Here is a 25,621-nt window from a genome sequence, read left to right as displayed (position 1 = left end):
GTCAATACTAACCAATACGACAAGGGACAAAATAAAATCAAAACACAAAAACGGGGATTTCTGTAATGTTTCATTTTAGACAAGAAATTGATTCATTAGATGTTTTATATTTTTATTAACACTGAACTATAATAAAAATGTATCAATGAGGGCAAAAGATGAAGTAATCGAGGGCAGTACATAGCAGTACAAGATTAGAATAAATCTATAAATATGGTCTACTTTAAAAAAATAGCATGTATCTATTACACTAGTCTGTTCAATACTTTCTAAAGCTTTATGAAGAACGGCAATTTTCACAATTCTGCCCAGGTTTTTTTTGTTTTTGTTCATACTTTTGAACCAACCAACCAACCACTAGCCTCACTTGTATTAAGCTTATGTTTAAACCCATTCTCCTTGTTACATCAATCTTTTAGAAAACAGAACTACTGTTTATCTTCCTGTATAACAGCAATAGCAAATGTAGTTCTGCATATTTGAAAAGACAATTTAAATATAAGCAAAAACATTAGGACAATTTTTTTAGCCTTTACAAGGACTTGGTTTTAAAAAACTGTATTTTATCTTAAAATGTTTGCACCATTCCACATTGTGGAAATGTTGAGATATACAGTCTGGACTCTCCAACTTAGACATGGAATTATAGTTATTGGCACAAATACAGTAATATATACACAAAATAACAATCTTATTCAGTGTCTTCAACAGGCTATCTAATAACTCACATGATGGTTCATAAGGAAATTAAGAGTCAAAATAAACAGCTTGTAGCAATAGCAATATACAGAATGCATTAGGAGTTCCAAACTGTTCAATCAGAAAAAAGGAAAATGTATTGCAATAAAAATAACACCAATAATTTCAGGTTCATGAGGTCAGCTGCACTCTGTATGCACCTATCAGCAACTTCACCTGCAAGAAAGTAAGTACAAGTGATTATTCTTCTAACAAAATGCATTCAAAGAATGACTGGAGCAATATAACCAGACCCGACATCAAAACACTACAGATAAGCAAAGTATGGACTTTCAAAACTTCCAGCATTCCTTATACTGACTATTCTGGTTAGAACCAGCAGGCGTTGCACTTTTGATACATAGCAGCGGAAAGCCTTCTGGTCTTTCATAGTCAAATTAAGGTTCCTCTGGTCAGTAATGCAACTTTTAAAAATTATAATTTATACTGTTATTTATATCCTGCTATTTTACAATTTGGAAGTAGGTGAGTTGCAACAATTAAAACAAACCTATTTAAAAATTCATATTATACAAAGGTTAGGGAGCAATAAAATTCCCAGAAAGTTAAAAGCAATTTGTTGTCGAAGCAATTACCATATCTCTCCAACTGTAAGCCGCACCCTAATTTCTATACCACCACCAACAAAAATACGCAAGAGACACCTGCGATTCCAAAATTTTATTTAGGAAAAAATGAGTTTCTTAAAATTGAAGAAGTACAGTAAAGTATATTTAAAAAAAATAGTAACAGATAAAAATTTGGCGTATTACATTTCTAAAGGCTAAACTGCCAGCCCCCCGCTCGCTCGCCCCCCTGGGTTCAGTCCCTCCCACTTGACCCTCCTGCGTGTGCCCCCCCCCCCCGGTGTTTGGGCACCCCATCTCTAAAAGGTTCACCATCATTGTCCTATTTATTTATTTATTTATTTATTACATTTATATTCCGCTCTTCTCACCCTGAAGGGGACTCAGGGTGGACCGTAGAACACATACACGGCAAATAACTTTGGCGTCCTGGAGGTTGTGCTTGATTCCAGCCACAGGGACGCTGTCACTCCATCCTCTGATGCTGAGCCCTTGATCACAGACTTTTCCTCCTGTTCTTTGACCATTGGCATTTTCTGGTATTTCCTTTTATCGTGTTGTAAAATACCTCCCTACTTAAGCAGTATCTAATTTCTCTATTCATAGCTCACAGCTGTTTTAGAACTGCTTAGGTGGACAGTGAGCTGGGCTGAAGGTCGGGTGCTCATCCCAACCCGGGCTCGAACTGCCAACATTTCAGTTGGTAAAGATCTATTGTTGCTGGTGATTAGCCAGCTGTGCTAAAGCCCAGACATGAATATATACTTGTGAATAATAAGTCCAATACTTTTAGACAAAAAACTCCAATAATCTGGGTCAACTCATCCTTGGGTCAATGTGAATACTGTAGCTGTAGTAAATTGTAGAGTGGAGAAAGGCAAGCACTTAGGTCATGCCAGGAAGACCTCAAAGAAACACCACAACCTCTACTCTATCTGCCATGAATGGTACCTTTTTGAATGCAGGGGCCACTGGTCCCAAAAGGTTACGGTTGCTTTCTCCTCTATAGTATAACTGATATACACAGGTCATATTAAAATCCCTAATTTAGGCTCAAAATCTACCCTCAACTTACAGATGAGGTTGTCTTGAGTATACAGTGTTCACTCACTACTTCACGGTTCACTTTTTGCAGATTTGCTGTTTTGTGGATTTTCAATAAACTCTAAAAGACTATTATAAATAATAAAAAATTACAATTTACAGCCTAAAGAAGGGAGGAAAGAGAAGCCAAAGGGAGAGAAAAGGAGTCCAAGCAGCAACGGGAGAAGGAGACGATTTATCAATACACGATTGGTTGATAAAGACTTAAAATAGTGTATAACTACTAAAATAATGTATAAATATTAAAATAAATATAGCGTCCCTACTTCATGGATTTTTGCTTATTGTGGGTGGTCCTGGAACCTAACCCCCGCGATAAGTGAGGGAACACTGTATACAGTAACCCAATGCTAGCATGTCTATTTCTTATTGCTGCAGAGGTTGATAATCTCTATAGCAACCAAGTCCTTCTCTCAACAACCACTGAAATGATTACCTCAGTACAGCTTGCTACAGGAATATGGGCAAATGCACCACAATGTGCTTACTCTCTTCCACACATAAATGGCTGTTTATTTATTTCGTGTCAAAAGCATTGCATAATAAATAAATTTAAAAAGTGATGAAATAAAGGAAATCACAAACAGCTAAATAGTTTTAGACCAAAAGCCAGCAACAGCAACCGCATTGTCCGTGGCTTTAAACAACTCCTCCTCTGTACATGAGGCAGGACATTGTGGGCAAGCATACATATGCGAAGTTGTTTGTTCTGCTCCACAGTCACATAAGGTGTAGTGCCACCTTGCCAAGTTGTCTTTTGATCTGTCCATTCCGCTTCTGAGTCTGTCTGTTTAGCAACTTCCAAGTTGCCCATTCTTGGTTTGCCCCTGGAGGAAGACTCTCATGGGGGGCCATTCATCCATAAATGGCTGTGTGTGGGTGGCTTCAAAGGCTCTATGGTAGGCCTGGAGGGATTGGCAAAAGGCTCAGAGTATTGCTCAGGCTGCCATGCAGAACACCTATTGCTACGCTGAAGCACTGACTTGTTACTAATCAAGCATATTCTTTCTTGAAATATGGCACACATTTCAAAACATATATGCATGCATATTGCAACAATAAATGTATATATATATATACATATTTACATTTCTCACCTTGGCAGTAGGAGCTTCTACCAATCTTATGAAAAGTTTGTTGAGACCAGGGATAGGACTGAAGGAATAAATAAAGTGACTATCCTAAAATTTAAAAAGAGAATAATTGATTGTACATCCTAAATGACATCATGCTTCAGTTCAAAAAGATGATTTGCAGGAGAACAAAAGCTAAATTCTTACCTGCATAACCTTTATGAATTCTGCCTATTTCTCTTAATTTCCTATCAATGAAATCAATTCTTTTAAGAGATGATATGACACAGAAAAGACCTTTGCAAGGTACTGTATTATTGAAGAAAATATTGGTCAGAGTGAGCACTTATGCAGCTCCATCCTACACCCCCAGTAGCCCTTAAACAGCTGAGAACAACTGCATAAATGTAATACCTAGGGCTGGGAGCTGTAGCATAACAGACATCCTATTCAACATCTAGTGACAGGTTGGTAGCCCTTCACAGAGGGCTCCTTTAAATGATGAAAAAGATGAATGTTGAAGTCCTGACTATCATGACAGAAACAGACTTATCACTGGCTGTGAATCAAGCTGACTTGATTCAACCTTCCTGTCCCAAGGTACTAAGCCACTGAAAGCCAATGGCTAGGAATATTAAATGAGGATGAGCTACTACCTTAATGCCACCTCTTCAAGATCTCTGACTGGCAATTATTAAAAAACTATTGTATTTACAACTTTTGTATTTTGCTCCACTACACATTAATTGGGACACATAACAAACAGATTTAAAAATAGAATGTCAACCTATAAAATCAAAGGTAAAATAAATTATAGGATGGAATCCTATCTCTATGTAACTCTACATGTAACTATGTAGCAGAGGTGCTAAGAAACCCTTTTACTGAATTCCAAAGATGCAAAATGGGACACTGTCAAGAGCACCTGATGCACACCTGAACCTCCAACACCAATGTTCCCTTACACATTGTGAGTGAGCGGCCAATGCTCATCAGGGGGCATAGTACATTGGGGACTCTATGTGCATCATTCACCTTGTCAGTACCCCTATAAGTAAAACCAGACTTCTTCTGGATATGGATGTAATGAAAGTACTCAATTTCTAATTCCCCCTTATATAACTCCACTTGAGGAAATGTAACTCTCATAAAGGAATTTGGCCATTAGAATAAAAACTCACAGCAATCTCAAAATGAAACTATAAATTGTTTGAAAATGCAGCACTAGAGTGGTCATGTCAGTGCTCTAGTTGTGCACTCCTCTGTCCTTACAGACCCTGACCAATGGAATCCACTAAACACGGAAAGAGAAGTCTTGCCCTAAATGTCTCTGTGAAGGAAGAAGCAGCTTGTGGATATGGATTCTGATGGGAAGAGGCTGGGAGGGGTAATGAATAATGCACTTGTAGCTATCTATAATCAAGAAATAAGCCCAAAGGCAAGGAATTGATACGTATGGCATTAATGCCCTGGCAGATCTTGGCCTAGCCACTCACCTGGTGGATCCGCTGAGGGAGCTGCTCTGTCCTCCCAGGATGGCTGGCTCTGCGGGGCTGGGAGGGAGGGAGATGATGAGAAGGAAGGAATGGGTGCCTGGCTACTCTAGGCATAGCGCCGAAGGACATGCACTGAGCAACAATACCCTCCAAATGCTGCTTTCAGGCAGCATATTGCAAAGAAAATAACTATCACTTATCTTCCAGCAACCCACAAGTTGCAGACGCTCTGTGGCCTTCTGGGTGTTTGGGACTCCAATTCTCAGAAGCCCTAACCAACTTGTCCAATGGTCAGAAATTCTGGGAGTTGGTGTCCAAAATACCTCGAGGGTGACAGGTTGTGTAAACCTGCACTAAGGAGTCTCTTGTTTGGTACTGGAGATTCTCACTATATAAAATTTAATTACAGTAGAGTCTTGCTTATCCAACCTTCGCTTATCCAACCTTTGGCATTATCCAACGCAGTCTTGCCTCCCAACCGGATCCACAGCTATTTCTCTAGGCAGGCAAGGATCATAGGTTTTAAAAAATCTTTAGAGGACAAAACTTTTTACGGATTTAACTTCTGACAATGTTGTTACTGTAAGTTCATTTTATGCATTTCTATCTTTAGTTGGAGTCAGTTTTTAATAGTCAAGAGAGAAAAAGTACCATTCTTAAGGAAATATGGGAGGAGGAGTTAGAGATGAAAATAAATGAAATGGAATGGTCGCAATTGTGGAAACAAAGGCACTTAAAAATTTATCAATAAGAGTTAAAGAAAATTATTATAAGATAATTTGGAAATGGTATTTAACACCATTAAAAATGTCAAATATTAATAAAAACCATCCAAAAATTTGCTGGAGAGGCTGTCAGGAAGTGGGAACATATATACATATGTGGTGGCATTGTAAATATGTAAGAAATTGTTTGTATAAAATATTTAAAGAGATAGAGGATATAATGAACATCAAATTGGAAAGAAGCCCTGGTATTGAATTATTATCAATTTATAATAACAATAAGATGGATAAAAAAGAAAAAGAAGCAATAACAAATTTATTGACAATAGCAAGACTGCTTATAGCAAGGAACTGGAGAAAAGTAATAGATGTTCAGATTGAAGAATGGTATAAGGAAGTATGGAAATTGGCAATAAATGATAAGCTAACATGCAAATTAAAAGTTAAAAGAGGGATATGGAAAAAAATGATTTTGAGGATGTATGGGGAAAATTTATTGAGAAGGGACTCCAAAAAAGGGATGGAGGGCTACCGCCTCAGGAAGAAATGAGATTTTGTTTAGACAATACGTAAGAAGTGGCTTGGGGTGGGAGGGGGGGATACACAGTGGTGAAGAAATATAGATGGACAAATGTTAACGATGTAGTAAATATACATCAACAGTAGATATAAAAGAATGATGTAAGTATTGTATGATACATTAAATATCTGTTATGTAATAAAAGTAATAATTTTTTTTATAAAAATATATTTAAAAAAATAGTTAATGTTTTTGTAATCAATGTTTCCAATACATTGCGATGTTTTGGTGCTAAATTTGTGAATATAGTAATTATTACATAACGTTACCATGTATTGAACTGCTTTTTCTGTCGATCTGTTGTAAAAACATGATGTTTGGGTGCTTAATTTGTAAAATCATAATGTAATTTGACGTTTAATAGGCTTTTTCTTAATCCCTCCTTATTATCCAACGTTTTCACTTATCCAACGTACTGACGGCCCATTTATGTTGGATAAGTGACTCTACTGTAATACATGTTTCCTAACAACATATTTTATAAAAAAATTCAAGTCTAGAACTATATCCTTTCAAAATGTATTAACAATGCTGTTAACTGGGTGTCAAACTGGACCTATAAAGTAATATAGGTAAGGGATGGGGGACCATGTTGAGGTAGGGCTGATTTTCTTTTACTCTGAAGCCCTCTGTGGTCTTGATGGTGCCAAAGGACACAACCTCACCTCCCATTGCCATTATGCCTCCAGGCAAAGTTGTATGTGCAGTTTTTCCACCTAGTCCTTTAAGCCAGGAACCTATCTCTTCCCCATTAGGACTCAGCCTCGCAAGCCCAGCTTTGCATATGGTTTTCCTTCTCCACTCGCATAGAGAGAACTTGGGGCACAGGAAACCAGATCAGGCAATGGACTGGAGGCTGCTTTTCCTATTCCTGAGTATATATTTCTTGTCGTTTGATAGGCTACTATTTGGATAATAATGACATGGTGTAGCACAACCATATAACCTCACAAAATCATGGTGAAACAAAAGTGCCAGAAAACAAATGAGGCTGACATGGGGAATTTTCAGCTCATAGATCCCTAGATAACTCAACAGCTCCTTCACCAAGCCTTTTCTCTCCAGGCTGGGGAAAAAATCCTTTTTGCTTTCAGCTATTGATTAGAGTTTTCCACTGTTGCCTATCCAACCCAAAAGCATTTCAGCTCTAAAGCTGTGTACATAGAAACTTGAAGTTGAAACCCCCTAAATTTACAGCAATCTCAAAAGGGAGCAATAGTAGTGTAAGATAGATATAATTTAGTGTCCACCATATGATAAAAAGCCATTTCACATTGCATTAAGGCTGCAGGAAGAAAGAAATGATAGCATTAAATTTTCAGAGGCAGAGAACTGGGTGGCATAAGTGCACATACATACTTGTGCATTTATGCTTGTACATTCAGACAGAAAATCCCAAGTCAGCAGGGGAAAAGCCAACAGGATTTACCAGGAATAATAATAATAACTTGATTTATATCCCACCCTATCTCCCGTGGGGACTCAGGGCAGTTTAAGTAACGGCAAACATTCAACACCGTAAGGTGCTAACAGAACTGAAACAACCAAAACATCCCAAATAAAAAAGCATATCCAACCACATTAAAGTGAAAATAAAGACATGATTGAGCTGACAGTTGGTCCGTGAAAACATATAGACTACATAGCATTAATGGAGCACCCCTGAGACATGACTCACTACATGTATGGCCCACAAAATTATTTTTCCTTATGCTCATATATGCTATCATATAATCTGGACATGTTCTAAAGGATTTTGTACAGCTAGCAGTGCTATCTAATCTAAATAAGTAATAAAAGTAAACTTTAAAAGTATCTTTAGAAAATTCATTTGGCATGATAATATACAAACCTGTGGGATAAATGTATGACCTTGTTAACTGAAACTTATATTCTCTTTCTGCTCAGGTACTATTGAAGGTAATGAGCATGCAAATGCTAGTATTCTCTAAAGACATGCCTTAATGAAATGATCCTGCCAAAAAAAGCTGGGTGGGCAGCCATTTACAGCCCCATAAAGATGTGAAGTAAATAATGCTTAAATCTCTTAGATTTATAAATGTAACAAGGAAGATATAACAATTCTGTTTCCATAATCCTGAAAAAGGGAGTTTGAGCCTTCTGCTCTTCAGATTTTAAAAACTTTTCAAATATCAAATATAACTAGTTATCACACAATATAGCAAGCTTCAGTATTAAATGGCAAAAGATCTGTAAAAATTATGAAGTAATAATTTTAAGGGGGGGTAAGCTGTATCCTTTTGAAAACTCAATATAAATTTGAAAAAACAAAACAACAAACTAACTTCGAAGAAAATATTTAACATTTTTGGAAAATTACAGAGAAAACAAAACATGAAAATTTTACCAGAAACACGGGCAGTTGGAAGTTGTCATTCAAAACCACAGCTTGCACACTGCAAGGCCCACAAAGCCGAGCAACAACCTCTTTTCCAAAGAAGTTTGCATGGAAAATGAATAAAAGAATTCCAGATCCTGCGGAAAAACAACCAAATCTTCAGAGACTGTACTGAAATTGGAAAAAATCATTCTCATCATGCCTTAAAAGCCAACTTGAACATTTTACTTATCTTTAAGTAATATTACCAAAATAGCATGACTTTCTGGTTCACAAATATTGTCTCCTAACTCAAAGAAAGCTCAGGCCACAGAAGATAAATTGATATATCAGAACTTGTTTCAGTGCCCTTACACCAGCTATTTTGTAAATAAATTCTAAAAGATACACTCCTGTTAACTTCAGAAAGAGATATGCTGGAAAGTGGCAACTCTCAGTTTTCCTTGCTGAATTTTGAGACTAGAGCTTGAGAAAAATTAAGTAAGAGGAAGAGAAAGGCAAACAACCAAACTGCACTTTGGCCAATTCAATTTTTGCTTGTTTAGATTTTGTTTCCAAGACCTTTACCACAATATTTCTGCATGGTATGGAGCTGGACTGGATGGCTCTTGTGGTATCTTCCAACTCTATGATTGTATCATTTCTGGCTAGGCTTTTATTGTTTAACAACCACCTTCTTTTGCTACTGGCAGTATCAAATAAACTCAACCGTTCCCAAAAGATTATGTCACAAAAAATTAAAATTTAATGCAGTTTATTCTCTCTTAGATGCAAAATAACTTCTATATTGACAACTTCAATTGGATTGTTCTCTGTTAATATATCCCTTAATATATCCATTAATGAAAAGAATGTGTCTAAAACAGAACCTTCAGGCACAGTCTGTGGGGGTTTGTAGGTGAATTCAGAAGAATAATCTGGTCCCTCGCAAAGCCTGTGGCACGCAATGTCAAATACAGGTTCCATCAAATTAAGACGAGCTTCAAAATACTCCCTGATTGTATCTTCTGCAACTCGTGACAGCCTAATAAAAGGGGGGGAAAAGTAGAATTGCTATTTCAATTTTGATCTAGCACTACAGAAGTAAAACATTTTCTCAACAGCCAGCAGGGAAAGAGCCACATTCACACAAAAGGGTAAGATCTGGCAGGGGATTGACCTGAGTCGGCTGAACAGTTTGGAGTTTTAAGAAAAAAATTGGAGGGAAAACTACCCCGCTTCAATTTATTGTTATAGTTACAATTCTAAAAAGTGACTGTCTTTCAAAAACAATCACAATGTATTTGTTTGTTTGTTTAATTTATATACTGCTCTTCTCCCCCGGGGGAGAGAATGTACCGTATTTTACCATCGATTTTATGCCTTTCCCCCAAAAAACATGGGGTGCAACCATTATTTGAAGCTCATGGCTTGCAATGTGTGCAAGATACTGCTGAATACATTGCTGCTCTGTTTATCCTGGCAGTATGATTAACCGAACTATACCATGTGACAATTATGTGATGAAAGACCAGAAAACAATTTTTGGACTGAAAAAACAGATTGCAATGATTATGCACGAATGCAGTTTTCTAAAAACACATCTGAATGTATCAGAACAGTGCAAACGTATTTGTTTCTCTACCATTTAGAGTTCTTACATTCCTTGTGACTGTCAAACCTTAGCACAAAAGGGGTGAGATTTTCCTAGGTAAGAGACAACCACAAAGTAACTTAATTATATATCCTCATTATTGGAGAAATGAACAAATTACTGTCAGTACTGTTCTTACTTCAACTATGGTTGATTAAATTTTCCCATTTTTGTTTAGGAATGTGTCAAGTTACCTTATACTTTCAGTATTTGAGTTTATTTTGCCTCTCCCCAAATGTAACTATAAGTTTTACTGCTGAGCCAATTTCCTTAATACACTGGTCATACAAGAGTCATCCAAGAAAAAAAAAAATCAGCAAATAACAGTTCCTTCCCTCATTCTTAAAATCAAGATACCAGCATAACTTCAATTGATGATTCACTTTTTAAAAAATCATGAGCAAAGCAACTACTTACGTGGCCAGGTGACTGTTGAGGAGTTCATACACTAGTAAATTATTACACTGTTTGGCAAAATGAAGGGCACTGTTCTGATGCTTTGATAATATATTGCAGTCTGCACCGTTTTCAATCATAAGACGGACAATATCATAATTTCCTCTTTTACAGGCCTGCATTTGGAAAAGAAAAAAGCAAGACCGAACACATGAAGCAATTCAATATTTATTGAGTGTGCACATACTGGAATAGACATCCATGCAAAAAAGTAAAGATCTTGTAATGTTATAAGCCACCTTGCGACTACAGACAATATAGCTCCAACAGCAACAGCAGATGTCTCCACCTCCACCCAGCCTCCCTGGAGGGTCACAACAAGAAGCATGACTCTGTAATGTTTTTATACATCTTCCCTAATGCAGAAACTAGCAACTGTGTGGGCCTCTCCCTAAGCCAAAGTGCTAACACTATCCATGGCTAGAAAGTATTGCCAGTCACAGAATACAAAGACCAAGATACAGGTTTATTTATTTACTTTCTCTACCCTGAGGAGGACTCACGGCAGCTTACAAACAACACTTATGCAGTGCCTTACGGCATAAAACATAATCATGAGATCATAAAACATATTCAAGAGATGGTAAGACAAAAAAGTATAAATATATAAGTCATTCTCCATTTGGAAAAGTAACTACAATTGATCTTCCTTTCTGGAATGGTTTCCATTTAATGCCAAGGATCAATCCTGATGCTGGATCCAGTCCTTCCATAGTTTCATCTTCAGCAATCTCAATTACAATTTGGATAATTGCAGAAGGAGCAGTGGTATAACTAAGAATAAATCCATAGCTCCCATTGTAATGGATCAACTGGTCTCTTCTTTCCCTAAGCTCTGAAATTACTGAAACAGGTATTACTCTAATATATAAACAGAAGGGACTTCAAATGTATGTGTAATCTACAGCTATATTACCATCACAAAGATATATGTCACTTAATAATGTAACATAAGGATCAGTGGTGACTTAGGAACTTCCAGTATTAAAATATGGGTCATAATTCTGCTAATTTAGAAGTTTTAACAAATAAATCTCTGTATACATTAACATATATCCACATTTATCATAGTATGAGGTTACATATCAAAAGTCATATTGGCAGAATATACCTTCATTAAAGCCGTTTCACCATTATTTTGCTGCAAATTCATGCAGGCCCCAGCTTCCAAGAGGATGGCTACAGTAGTTAGATTGTTCTACAAGAAAAAAACCCACAGTTGATATAATAAATAGCATGAACCTAAATAAAACAGCTGATTTTAAAACTGTTGTGGAGAATCATATAAAGTAATTAAAATGTCACACATGTGCTCTTCATCATCATATGCTATGTATAATATACACCACAGCAAATTCCATTTCTTAAACAGGAGAATAATAAAGAAAAGGAGAAGAAAAAAATCACACAAAAAGTTATATCAAAGTAGCAAGCCTAATAAAGACAGAAGTAAAGCAAAGAAAGTTCTTGAATAATCCTGGTGGTCAAAGGAAAAATGTAGGTAAGGGACAATGAGTCTGTTACAAAAATATCCAACTAATTGTGTGACTCTGACTCTGGACAGTGACAGAACATGACCCAATTTTCTGGACTGTTTCTTTGCACCACTCTGAGAAATTAGTTTTATTTTATTTTTTAACAGTGTGATATAGGGCATAGCAAATTGCAGTGTTAATGCTAGGCATTTACTTTCTCTAATTACTTCAAGATGAAACAGGTTGTTCTCAAAGTTTGGAAGATATGGCAACTTAAACAGCTGAACATACTCCCAGCTATACTAGTTTAAAGTTGCTGTCCCTGGTGAAAGGATCAGGAAAATACTTTCTGGAGAGTGTGCAAGATCTCTCAACAAATAAAAACAAATGGAGAAATGGGAAGAAAAGAAACCAACCTTTTCAGCTGCATGTATCAAAGCAGTTGTTCCATTTTTTTGTCTGCAATTAACTTTAGCCCCTTTTTTGATGAGAAGTCGAAGAATATCATCATGACCTCCTGCAGCAGCGAGCATCACAAGAGTCATTCCACTAGAATCCTGCAACAGCAGTTTATTCACGTTTGATTTTAAATATAAAATGTGCAGACAGTTAAGTACTGTCTATACCAGGCACGGGCAAACTTCAGTATGCTGTTAGGAATTGTGTGAGTTGAAGTCCAAAACCCCTGGAGGGCCAAAGTTTGCCAGTGCCTGGTCTATATTCATGTATAAAGTTGACTTCATGTGTAAGTTGAGGGCAGGTTTTGGTAACAAAAATTTAGATTTTGATGTGACCCGTGAATAAGTCGAGGGTCACTCGGGGGGGGGGGAGGCATCCATGCTGCCTCAGGGGCACCGCTGGATTGGCCACTGTCCCCCTTTCCTCTTCCACGCATTCAAAAGGACCAGAAATAGCACCAGAAGGGGTCGGTGCAACTTTGAGTTCTCCTGGGATGGATTAAGCTCTTGTCCTTTACTGCTCGTCTCAGAGAAGGGGGCTGTCCCTTTTTTGGCTTACACAGACCCATGAAGAAGTCAACCCAGGTTTTTTGAGCTGATTTTTAAACTAAATTTTTAGACTTATAAATGAGTATATAGAATATTTATTCTATCCTAATTTTAGTAATCATGACAACACTCTGAGAATATAAATGCTATCTCTAATAATCTGAATTAGGAGAACACTCATGATAAAACCTTTCACACAACTAAAGGAATTTAGCAGATTAAGCATAGGTTGGAGACTGAAATATTATACATGCTTATTTGGAGCTAGGTTCCATTGAACAAAACAGGTCTCCTTTAAGACGAGGTCAACTTCCTATAGTTTTTGAATACTCATATTAAAATTAAAAATAATCACAAGTTTAATATTTGACTACATATTACTAGGTTGAGAGTTAAATGATGAACAAGAGTAGTCCACTCTGAAAACAATAATATTACATTTATATACAACTGCATAGGATTATGCTATAAGTACTGCATTCAAATCTTTATAATATAGCATAGATATACATTGATGTGGTAAGTTCATTTTTTAAAACAATTTTAATATTTCTGTACTACTACTTCCTCGTCTAAACTCTCAAAATTGTTACACTGGTTTTGTAATATTTTGCCAAAGAATATTAAGCTATCTATTCTACAAAAACATACCTCTTGTTCCAGATTATACTCTTCATTTGAATTAAGTGCCATCTTTACTGTAGCATACTGACCATTTTTAACAGCATCTCGCAGCTGAGCTAGAATAAAATAAGCTCAAATGAAATAAACAGATGTCAACAATCGGAAGTATTAAGATATTCCATATCTCAAGCTATTACTCACTAGATGATACTGCTTCAACAGCAATGTGATTCTCATCTTCCCCATCAAGATGCTTCTGAAAGTCCTCCAATGAGAGCCACTCTAACTGCATGTCCATGCCCAAGCTCACAGTTTGTTGCTTTGTATCTAGCAAGTTTGAAATTTAGTAAGGAGAAAAAAAATCATGTTGCCATCGCTAAATAATAATAATCATCATCATCATCATCTTTATATCCTGCCCCCTCTCCCCGAAAGGACTCTGGGCGGCTTACAACAGAAGAAACACAATGTATAATAGTAAACATACAACCCAATCAAACTTAAAACACACAATAATTAAAGCATAAAAACACTATAAAAATAAATCCTCTCTTCACAAATTAAATATGTCCTACCCTCTCAACAACTTCAGTTCATACCATCTATTATGGAATATAGTGTGGAATACAGCTAATAGATCAACAAAGTGGATTATGAATCAAGCTCTAAACAAAAAAAAAAAACCAGAAGTCCTGTTTTTGGGTGGTTCAACTTTTTTAGGTTTGTGCTAGCGATCTTCACTATGTATTGGATGGGACTGCACTCCAAAATGGGGCATGATTCCAATCTAGAAATAGTGGTCATTTCAATGTAAGGAACACCTTCTACTGTCTTAAGACTGTTGTGCAAGCTGTAATTCTATCTGAACAGACATAATTTGCAAATTAGACTACAGTACTGAATTATACACAGACTGCTTTTGTAATCAAAATATAGAGCTACCATTTGTCTAAAATACAACGGGGAGGAGAGACTTTTAATATTCACATTACTCCAGTTTACTCTGTAGACTCCCAATTCAATTGTTTGCTTTGTTCTTTCAAAGCCTTTCAGAAATTAGGACCAGGACTGAAGGATTGCCCTTGAGCTGTTTATAATTCCACTGGCAGCTTTTATACAGCTCTTTCATTCTGTGATGGCCAGAAGAGAAGCTGTAGGAAGGGCAGTATATAAATATATGGAATAATCTCTGGATGAAGAAGAAGCAACACTTTCTATATATATATATATATATATATATATATATATATATATATATATATATATATATATATTCTATATATATATCAGGATATAAGGCACATTCATCATACTGTATGATGTATATCCCACTGCTCTCCCACACTGTGGTGCATATAGTTAAAGTTACCACATAACACACATTTAATAAGAGCACACAGCATTAAAGTCACAATGCAAAAGAGTTCCTAATATAGTTTCGATTTAAAAAAAAATCTTATTGAAGACAGAAAACCGAATCAAATCATATGATTCATATCATTCAATAAATATGATGAATGCTTACATAGGCATCTTTCATCAGTGACATAAAATAGAATGAGAGGATCAACCGAACAGTACTAGCTGAACAAGGACTATGAATCAAGATCCAGAAACAAGAAAAGACCCCATCTAACTTTGGGACTGGGAGACAATTACAAACAACAATCTTGTAGAAAAACAATAAAATATGATAAGGTAGAAGACAGTAGGAAAAGAAGGCTGCATTCCAGATGGTAGGGGTCAATCAAGGAAGCCATGGCTCTGAATCTACAAGACCTGGGCAGGACTGTTGATGTCAAGATGAGTTGAAGGTCACACATTCATGACCGGTTATATGTCAAAGTCCACTTGATGGTAGTTAATAGCAACACCAGAACCTGTATCCAGTTTGGTACCCTCAGAATTGACCCCCAAAATAAACTAGGAGTTGGTACAGATAGTGCACTGGTGTAAACTGAAGAAAAAATAAGGTATCACAATTGAATTTTAGATTACTGTATTTCATCGCATAATAATGATGCTTTTAATCCTTTTCTTTTGATTAAAAAAGGGGGTGACTATTATGCAATAAAAACACTATATTTGATACTTCAGTTTCTGGGTTTTTTTTAACTGCCTTACCTCCAAGACAATGGAGGACAAGGGAGGAGGAATGATCTAGCCCCAAACAAATAGCACCATTTCTATTTGCATGTGTGTTTTAAACTGCCTTGCCTCAGAGAAAGGAGGAAGCAGGAGAGAAGATTTAAACTCCATTTAAGGTTTTTTAAAATTGCCTTGCCTTTGGAGCTCCAAACACCCCTGTTTCAGGTTTTTAAAACTACCTTGCCTTCAGAGAAAGAAGAAAGGAAGGGAGATTACATGAAGAAAGGCTGGAAGCCAACTTTTGGAGAGGAAAAAAAGGAGGTGTGCGATAATTGTGTGATGGCGACTATTATGCGGTGACTTTGATTGTGCTTTTCCTGCATGGCAGGGGGTTGGACTAAATGGCCTATGTGGTCTCTTCCAACTATGATTCTAGTTACAGTGTGTTCCTTTGTAGATAATCCATTAATGAGACTAAAACGAGTAATAGCAGACTTGCCCTTGGCCACTTCTTGAGTTAGCAGAAAATACTGACAAAGCTAAATGGAATCTCTAGAACAATAAGCTCCTTGGTTTAAATTGTGTATTTTGTATCTATCAATTACAGATTTTTTCAGGATGCCAGGAAACCCTCATTAATAAATATTGTAGAAAAACCAACAGATAACATTTATCTTGGTCTGGAGAAGAATGGGCTACAAATGCAAGATCACACAGGTGAGAAAGATTTTTAAAAATAAAAGCCTGGAATAATAAAACAGGAAACATAATACTGCTTGCATTTGAACCCAAAATATGTGGGGATCCTCTAAGTGTCAACATCATATACTTTCAGCTTTTAGCAAAGACACAAAACTCAAGTAGCCTTTTGTCTCTAATGTTAAACTTTCAACTTACCAGAACTCTCTTCAGTCACCTCACGGTCTCCCTCTGCGGCAATGTAAGCCCAGGTATCTGTCTCATCTCTTGTGCTCCTGTTATATGACTGTCGGTCTTTTGATTTGAATTCATCTATAGATCTGTAATCATGCCCCAATTCCTCTCTTTTTCGATTGTCCGAGTATTCATTTTTTTCTTCTGAAGAGATGCTAAACACATCAAATGCATTCTTGATCTCTTTCAAACCTAGGACAGTTAACAGGATTACTATGGACTACATAACACTGCATGCTACAAGAAAATGTAAACTGTTTAACTGTTTATATATAAAAAGTACCGTATATACTCGAGTATATGCCAACCCGAATATAAGCGGAGGCACCTAATTTTACCACAAAAATTGGGAAAACTTATTGACTTGAGTATAAGACAAGGGTGGGAAATGCAACAGCTACGTCAATGTCAAAAATAAAATAGATAATAAAATTGCATTATTTGAGACATCAGTAGGTTAAATGTTTTTGAATATTTATATAAAACTGTAATTTAAGATAATAATAATAAGACTTTAATAAGGTAAGACTGTCCAACTCTGAATACCTATATACTTAAGTATAAGATGACCTGAATAGAAGCCGGCCAGGACCCTCACTTAAGTATAAGCTGAGGAGAACTTTTTCAGCCCTAAAAAAGGGCTGAAAAACTAGGCTTATACTCGAGTATATACAGTAATTGGAAAATATATCAATTTAATGTATGTTTTTCCTCAAGTGCGACACATACCTTCTAAGGAGGTAGATAATTATCATACAAATATCTGAAACAACAGGAATCCAGGTAGCAAAAATTATACCTTCTGCTTTATCCACCATATCTCCTATCCTGACTTCAAAAACTTTAGATGCGTGTATTTGAGATATTGAAACAACCTTAGCAAAAATATCAGACCATGTATCTATCTACCTTATTTGGGAACATTATCTGTGTATCCCACCTAATTTAATTTGAACATCTGACTCAAACATCCATAAGTTTCAACCATTTGTGCATGTGTCTCTGTGTGTATATGTTTGTGCGTGTGGAAAGGTATTTCAAATTTTAATAAGGACACAACCCAGAGCCACAGCATCATAGCTCCGGAAAAACCTGAAAGCTGCCTTTATCAGCATCTATTGAAGATGACTCCCATATTTAACAAGAAAATCAAACACGTATGTTGTAAAGATGAAGGTTTTGAGATCTGGTCGGAGGGTGCTGTGGTTTTGAGTGCTTTTATGGTTTTAACCTGAACTATTTTTAATATTGATGATGTTTAATGCTGTTTTAATATTTGTATATTTTAAGCTGTATTGTAATGCTTTTAATTGTGAGCCGTGTTGAATCCCCGTATGGAGAGAAAAAGCATGATATAAATAAACATAATAATAATAATAATAGAGCAGAATCTCTCCCTAACCTTCATAAATAGTTAATAGAACGTTTTCTGAGATCTTGCCAAAATAAGAGCAATGTTGAATGCTCTTTATATAAACAAAGTCTAAGTCTCTTTACTTATTTAAATCATCATTACTATTAACTGAGTAATACGTACACCCATTCTTCCCCTATCTTTTCTTCATTCAAGGACGTGCCTTAAACCCCTGTGCATCATTTATGGCTGAGAGACCATCCTTAGGAAAAATGGGAAGAAAATGCCAAAGAAGGTAACCCTTTTGCATGAGCCTAGATTCAATTCCAAATCATTCGACTAAACAAAATGTAGAAAATGTGAATGTAAATTAACGTGGTAGCAATGTAGGAACTAGATGGACTGGTTCTGTAGTCAAAAATAATTTTAATCACCTTAAGAATTCAATGCTTACTTTTAAATCCCCTGTGTTCTTTTTTCCCCTTATCTTCCTTTTCCGGATCAAGTCTTTTCTGAAGTTTCTCCTTTGCTTCACCTTTTTTAATTTCTTTTTCCTGAAAAAATACAATGTCCTGAAATACATGGCAACAGCAGTAAAGACACTTTACTTGTCTATTCAGTTAGCAAAAATCTAGCAAGTTTCAGGTGTTAATTTGCATATTGATCAAGAAAAGAATGCATAGCTGCTTATAGCCAACTTTTTTTCAAATCAAAACTGGTAAGAAGTTGAAAAAATATGCTGAAATAGCTTTAAAATCATGCAAAGGCCAAGATTCATGAAACTACTTCAGGTGTTCTTAAAGGCTTTTAGGTATATGAAAGTATATTTTTGCTCTTTTAATTTATTTTTGAAATCTAAAATCCACATTTGAAAGTTCTTTCAGTTTTAGAAATTGTATGTCACCTGAAATGGAGGGCTGATGAGAAAATGTATTCCACAAACCATGTTAGGGATCCAGGACTGACTTCTACAGTTCACTGGATCATGGACAAAGTGTTCTCAGCACATAATAACAAATATAAGTAGATGCCTGTAGGGATATGTCTCCTTTAAACAGAGTTCATACAAAAAGATAACTGCACCCTGTTTTGGTATGAACAAGCTGCCTTTCTATAGGAATATCATTTACACTTGGTAGAGTGGAACCAACTCAGCCAATATGTCTCTTCATCTGCCCAACTATTAACATTAGGGTAAGGAGCCTCTCTTCATAAAATGAGAAATAGTTCACCAACTGTAAGTGATGGTCTTCTCAACTGTCGTAACTTGTTTGTCAATAATCTCATTTTAAAGGATAGCATGCCACAAATGTGACTTCAGTTCAAAGCAATGTTGAAATCTATATTCACCTTAAGCTTTTGGAGTTCTGTAAACATGGTTTCAGTTTAGATTGTGGCTTTTAATTTCAAGTTGTTGAAATTATTTAAAATTGTATTCAAGTTACCATATTAACTCCTGCAGATACTGGGAGTAACAGAAATGTTTTATTTAAGTAATAAATGATGTCTCCTGAACTGAAATGTCAAATATACTTTGCTAAACAAAAACTACCACAGGGTCAAATAGCAGAGAGGGGATGTCTAGAAAAGACAACAGGTTATGAAACTGAACTCTTCAGTTTGTTTCATGCAGTTTAGATTACCTTAGATAATGTGCTTCTTTCTTGGGCGCCATCTCCAGCATTCAGGCCACTTTTAGAAATATTTTTCTTGCTGCCCATGGCTCCTCCTTTACTGCATTCAGGATCAAGGGTAAATTTCTCAAACAGGCTCTCCCCTACAGGATGATGAGAAGGTTTCTCTTTCATTTTTTCCTCATCAACTCTCCAATTTGCATTTTTCTCTTTGCCTTCAATGACAGTTGACTTCTGAAGGACATCCTTGGCATGGGACTGTTTTGCCTCCTTGTGTTTCAGTTTTGCATTACTGCTTACTTCCCCTGCTGAATCAGTGGATTTGTGTCCTCTCTCATCAATTGATAGTTTCATGCCTTTCGGCACTGCGGCGGGAGTTGCTGGCTTCCTAGTGTCCGTCTCTGCGGTGGCTTTTGCTTTCTCTGGACCTTTCTGTTTTTTGTGTGTGCTTTTCTTCTCCAGATGCTTGTCAACTTTTTTACCATCTTCAAGTTCTTCAGCTTTTTTGTGCTTCTTCTTCTTCCTCTTAACTTTCAACTCAAAGCTATCATCTGTGCTTGATGAACTGTCTGGTTGCTGAACTGACACCCAGGACATACGTTCCTCTTTGAACCGCTCTTTTTCAGAACACACATTATGTTTATCCTCACTGCTGTCTGAGTCCAAATCTTCAGTGTCAGCAGCTTGAGAATCATCCCATGTGCTGGAGTCCAAATCTAAATGAGAACCGTGTTTTCCTTTTTGCAGACTTTTACTCTCTTTTAATTTTTTCTTCCCATCTTTGACTTCTCCCTTCTTTTTAGTGGCTTCTTTTGTATCCTCCCTCCTCTGTTTTTTGGACTCTTTCATGTCCTCTTTTAATTCTGAAGTTCTTTTCTTCGGTTTTGAATCTGAAGCCAAACTATCAGAGGAATTTTCACGTTCTAGTCCAGGCCTCTCTTTCCATTTTGCTGGTTTAGATTTTTTCTTTTGCATCTCATCATGGCTTTTGTCCTCTTTCTCTTTATTTTTTTTCTTTTTCTTCTTTGGAGACATATCTCCTTTTGCATCACTTTGGCAGTCACTGTCTGCTTCAGAATCTGCTTCAAAGAGATCATCATTTAAAGGCAGCTTCTAGAGAAGGGGAAAGAAGAGATCGCTTAATAGTTTTGGTGCTTAAATTAAACATTTAAGTATGGATTAAGAGAATACTACAAAAACTTCATATTTTAAGCCTAAAATAGTTGAGGCCATTTGCTTGTTACCTTATTTTACAGGTTGAGTATCCTTTATCTTGAATTCCAAAATCCAAAATACTACAAAATTGTCCACATGAGTGGCTGAGATAGTGATCCTTTTACTTTCCGATGAGTCAATGTACTCAAAAATTGTTTCCTCATAAAAATATTTTTAAATACTGTACAAAATCACCATCAGACTGTGTGTATAATATGTCAATGAAACAGAAATGAATTTTATTTTTATACCTGGGTTCCATTTTCAAGATATATCATTATGTACGTAGATGCCAATACAGGTATTTCAAAATCCACATAAAAGTCCAAAATGCTTAGGATTTCTGGTCCTAAGCATTTTGGATAAGGCAAACTCAACCTGTATTGTTTCGTACAAAGCAAAACAAACAACAGTCTTATGCATTCCTCTCATGGTTTTGGAATGTCTTGTCTTTAGACAATCATGGAACAAAACCTAACTTTTCACATCAACCTTGGTTTAAGGGTGTTTGCCACTAGACATGGGTGGCTGCTATTCAAGAAGCAAAAGCCCAAACTGCACAATTCAAAGTTGTACAGAATTAATTACTGTACATCGTTATTTCCTCAGAATCAATCAATTCCTAAAAGCCACTAAACTTATAAAAATATATTGGTGCCAAAAAGGATCCATAAGGATATTTTCAAAAGAAAAAGGCTTCTGGAGTTTGCCAATATATCTCTTAAATTGTGGTGCCCAGAATTGGACACAGTATTCCAGGCGAGGTCTGACCAAAGTAGAATAGAGGGGTACCCTTACTTCACTTGATATAGACCAGTGGTTCTCAGCCTGTGGGTCCCCAGGTGTTTTGGCCTTCAACTCACAGAAATCCCAACAGCTGATAAACTGGCTGGAACTTCTGGGAGTTGTAGGCCAAAACACCTGGATGAGAACCACTGATCTAGACACGATACTCTTTTTGATGCAGTCCCAAAACCCATTGGTTTTTTAGCTGCTGTAACACATTGTTGGCCCATGTTCAATTGTCCAACTTCACTGAAATAAACATGAATGCAAAGAATCACAGTTTAATATATGGTTAGGAATAATGTGGTCCTCCAGATGCTCTTGGGCTGCATATCCCAGCAACCATAGCCAGACAACAGTGAGGAATTCTGGGAACTGCAGGACAACATCTGGCGGGCCACATGATTCCTACCCCTACTAAAATCTACAGATTTCTTACATTGTAATAGTAAAGAGATTAATATAAACGAATTTCTGTAGTAACAATACCATGGACACCAGTAGTCTTGTTTGAAGATTCACACACAAACATATGTAGCAGAATATAGCTAACTTTTATAGTAAACAAATTCATTTTTAGCATTAAAAACATTGGGTGCTGATTAAAGACATCTGAAAACCAGAATAAAATCTATTACAATCCTTAAATGAAGCTTTATAATGCTTCAGTATCATGAAAGCACCTCAAAAAATAAACATCTAGCCCAGGAACACATATTTTTCACCTAGGTCAATCATTCCTAAAATCTAGTTCTGCAAATATTTTGGACCTCAGCTCCTAGAAGCTTTAGCTGCCTTGATCATGGATTCTGGGAACTGAAGTTCAAAACACCAGAAATCCCAGAGTTTGGAAAACACTGGTGTAAATGAGGTAGCTTGCCTTAACAACAGAACAGAAATAAGTAGCACATTTTATGAAGTTACTAATTACATTTTTATGATAAGAACCGATGATCAGTTATCGTGATTAGTTACTATCAGCTGTTGCTCTATTATTTAAAAAATCCTTCAAAACCTGGAGGGAGAGACCATAGCCTCCAAACACTGACTACAGTTAATAGTCTAGTAATATTTACCATAAAGAGGATTGAAATTAAGAACGGAAAATAGGTGCTGAAATCAAACATACCTGTGTCTCCTTTTTGACAAGTTTAGGCTTAGCTTCCACTATTTTCTTTTGAAACTCAAGAAGTACTTCTCTACAGTCTTCTAAATGTTGTTCTGGCTCCCATGTGTCATCATCAGGTGGATAACCTTTCCACCGTACTTTGTATAGTATTTTACCCTATTAAGGCAGAAACAATAATGTAATTATACAACAAGATTTTCCAATGAGCACAAAGTTTTTAAAGGTAGCAATTACACATAGTAAACCAGTAGAAAGACACATGGAAGTCATGCATTATCCACAGTTGTTAACATTACCCTGTCCTTCATTGAGAAACCATTGTTAGTGGTAGAACTAACAAATCTCGTTGTTATGCTAATGTGAACAGCAAACCCTACTGAAATGAAGCAGTGCCAGCCAAGACTACCATAGAGCCATGCTGGAGGATTTAAAAAAGTGGATAACCAAAATTGCTGGGATCATTCTATGTGGGTGTGAGTGTAGGCAGATATTTAGATATCAGTGAAGATGTCATAAAGACTAACCTGGTGCAAGTTTTTGAGGACTGTGATTCATTTCATCAGATACATGGTGGGAACAAGGGAGAGGGCCTTTTCTGCTGTGGCCCCCCGTTTATGGAACTCACTGCCCATCGAAATTAGGCAAGCCCCCACTCTTTTAGCCTTCAGGAAAGATTTAAAAACCTGGCTTTTCCGATGTGCTTTCGGAGAGTAACTATTACACACTTCTTTTGTTACTCCCCCATCATCTACCCTCTAGATTGTTTTTATCTTATGTCCCTGGTCTCCGTGATTGTATTCTTATCCTTTTCTCACCCCAAGTTTTAATTAAGTGTCTCATGCGGCCCGCCCTGTTTTATATATATATATATATATATATATATAGATTTTGTGTTGCAGTGTATATGATTATTTATTGTATTGTTTAATTGTATTGTGATATGTTGTTTTATATTTTGCTATATTGTACTGTTCTGGGCATGGCCCCATGTAAGCCGCCCCGAGTCCCCGTTGGGGAGATGGTGGCGGGGTATAAATAAAGTTTTATTTTTTTATTATTATATTATATTACATGCAACAGATTTGACAATGATCTATATTACACAAAAACTTATGCAAAACAAAATGGGTTTTGCATATTTGCTCTTTTGTCTCTTTGACTAGCATAGCTACTTCTGGAAACAGCATAAATTCTATCAGTGTACAGCCCACCAGCTATTATTTTCACCCATTCATTTTTACACATGAATAATACATCTGACTGAAGGCAGAAAATCCAATGTTATCCAGAATTAAAACTGATACAAAAATCTTCCAACCAACCCATGCAACCCCTTGAATTTGAGCATTACTGACAGGATGGAAGAAGGCAACGCTAAAAGTGTGCCTTTTTTGGACATGAATGGATACCTCTTATCGTTCTGGAGAGTGTGATACTAAATGCTACTCAGTAATTCTTCATTCATGTCTCATGGTAGACCAATACTTCTTCCTGATAAGTCCCTTGAAAATGAACAGGAAACTATCAGTTGAATCATTTAAATATATATATATATTTATCTTAGTTCTTTGTTTCACAAAGCTTTACAGTACTCAACAAAAGGTTTTTTTAATGCTTTGTAAAATGAGTTCATCAGTTTTCTGAGGGAAAACAGAACTAAAGAACCAGGCCCATAACCAGGATTTTGATTCGGGGGGTGCTGGGATTTTGCTGGGGGGGGGGGGGCTGAGTCTGGGTGGGAGAGGATCTACCCTAGCAAACCTTTTGTATCGTTATCCCAATACCCCCATGCATATGGGATATATTGAGCATGGTGATTAGATCATGATATGAATATACATAACAGTTTAAATAATAAATGTAAGGCCTTCTTGTGGACCACTCTGAGAATTTCCGGGGGGGGGGGGGCTGAAGCCCCTCAAGCCCTCCCCCCCCCCCCCCCGCTACATGCCTGTAGAGGACATAGTATTCCAGGTGTGGTTTGTCCAAGGCAGAATAGAGGGGTAGCATGACTTCCCTAGCTCTAGACACTATACTCCAGACATAGACGATCGTTGGCCCTCCGGTAGTTTTGGACTCCAACTCCCACAATACCTAACAGCTGGTAGGCTGTTGGGAATTGTGGAAGTTGGCGCCCAAAACATCTGGAGGGCCAAAGTTTGCCCATGCCTGCTATACTCCCATTTATGCAGGCCTTCTCTGTTGGTGCCTCACCAAACCACAACTTCCAGGATTCGACAGCAATGACCCCTGGCGGTTAAAGCGGTGTCATAGTGCATTCATTCTGCAATGAGATTCACGTGAAGATCTCTCTCTCTCTCTCTCTCTCTCTCGCTCTCCACTTGGCCCGCCCTGCACTCACGCCTTCGGTTTTGACGTCCAGGATCTTCTCCACCTCGTAGACGTCCTCCTCGTCGTCACTGTCGCCGCCCCCTTCCCCATCCCGCGCCGAAGGTCCCGCCTCGCCGCTCTTGGCCTTCTCCTTGTCCCCTGTCGCCACTTCTTCCTCATCAGAATCACTCCTGGCCGCCGCCGCCGCCATGTTGGGTACCTCTTCCTTTCCCTCAGCGAAAGCGACACCCACCCGCTCACTCCCTCAGCCGCAACCACTAGGCCCCGCGCGTC

At 37.1% G+C, this 25,621-nt stretch overlaps 1 protein-coding gene across 4 annotated transcripts; it reads right to left on the bottom strand.

Moving 5' to 3' along the window:
* Positions 1 to 95: 95 nt before the first annotated feature.
* Positions 96 to 25,621, bottom strand: mphosph8 (M-phase phosphoprotein 8). Of its 4 annotated transcripts, none has more exons than XM_062974622.1 (15): positions 25,359 to 25,620; positions 22,997 to 23,152; positions 19,876 to 20,979; positions 18,687 to 18,786; positions 16,843 to 17,070; positions 14,059 to 14,184; positions 13,885 to 13,973; positions 12,643 to 12,783; positions 11,863 to 11,949; positions 10,713 to 10,867; positions 9,532 to 9,686; positions 8,672 to 8,799; positions 4,999 to 5,055; positions 3,527 to 3,610; positions 96 to 915 (listed from the first exon to the last, which is right to left on the bottom strand). In XM_062974622.1, exons 1-15 carry the CDS (start codon positions 25,536 to 25,538, stop codon positions 871 to 873), a joined length of 2,835 nt encoding a protein of 944 aa, XP_062830692.1. In that variant the 5' UTR covers positions 25,539 to 25,620; the 3' UTR covers positions 96 to 870. The 4 variants fall into 4 exon arrangements, with proteins under 4 accessions (XP_062830692.1, XP_062830693.1, XP_062830690.1 ...); XM_062974620.1 differs by lacking the exon at positions 96 to 915 and adding an exon at positions 2,922 to 3,334 and having other exon boundaries at positions 25,359 to 25,621; XM_062974623.1 differs by lacking the exon at positions 4,999 to 5,055.

The sequence above is a fragment of the Anolis carolinensis genome, chromosome 3 (assembly GCF_035594765.1).
Source record: "Anolis carolinensis isolate JA03-04 chromosome 3, rAnoCar3.1.pri, whole genome shotgun sequence".
Lineage (NCBI taxonomy): Eukaryota > Metazoa > Chordata > Lepidosauria > Squamata > Dactyloidae > Anolis > Anolis carolinensis.
The sequence above is the reverse complement of the archived record's forward strand: the minus strand, read 5'-3'. Positions and strand labels throughout refer to the sequence as shown.

Coding starts and splice junctions, on each gene's coding strand:
- mphosph8 (XM_062974620.1), bottom strand. CDS start 25,538: ATGGCGGCGGCGGCGGCCAGGAGTGATTCTGATGAGGAAGAAGTGGCG. Junction 23,153..25,358: donor TGGACGTCAAAACCGAAGGC/GTGAGTGCAGGG, acceptor CTGCCTTAATAG/GGTAAAATACTATACAAAGT. Junction 9,687..10,712: donor CTCAACAGTCACCTGGCCAC/GTAAGTAGTTGC, acceptor CCCTTTTATTAG/GCTGTCACGAGTTGCAGAAG.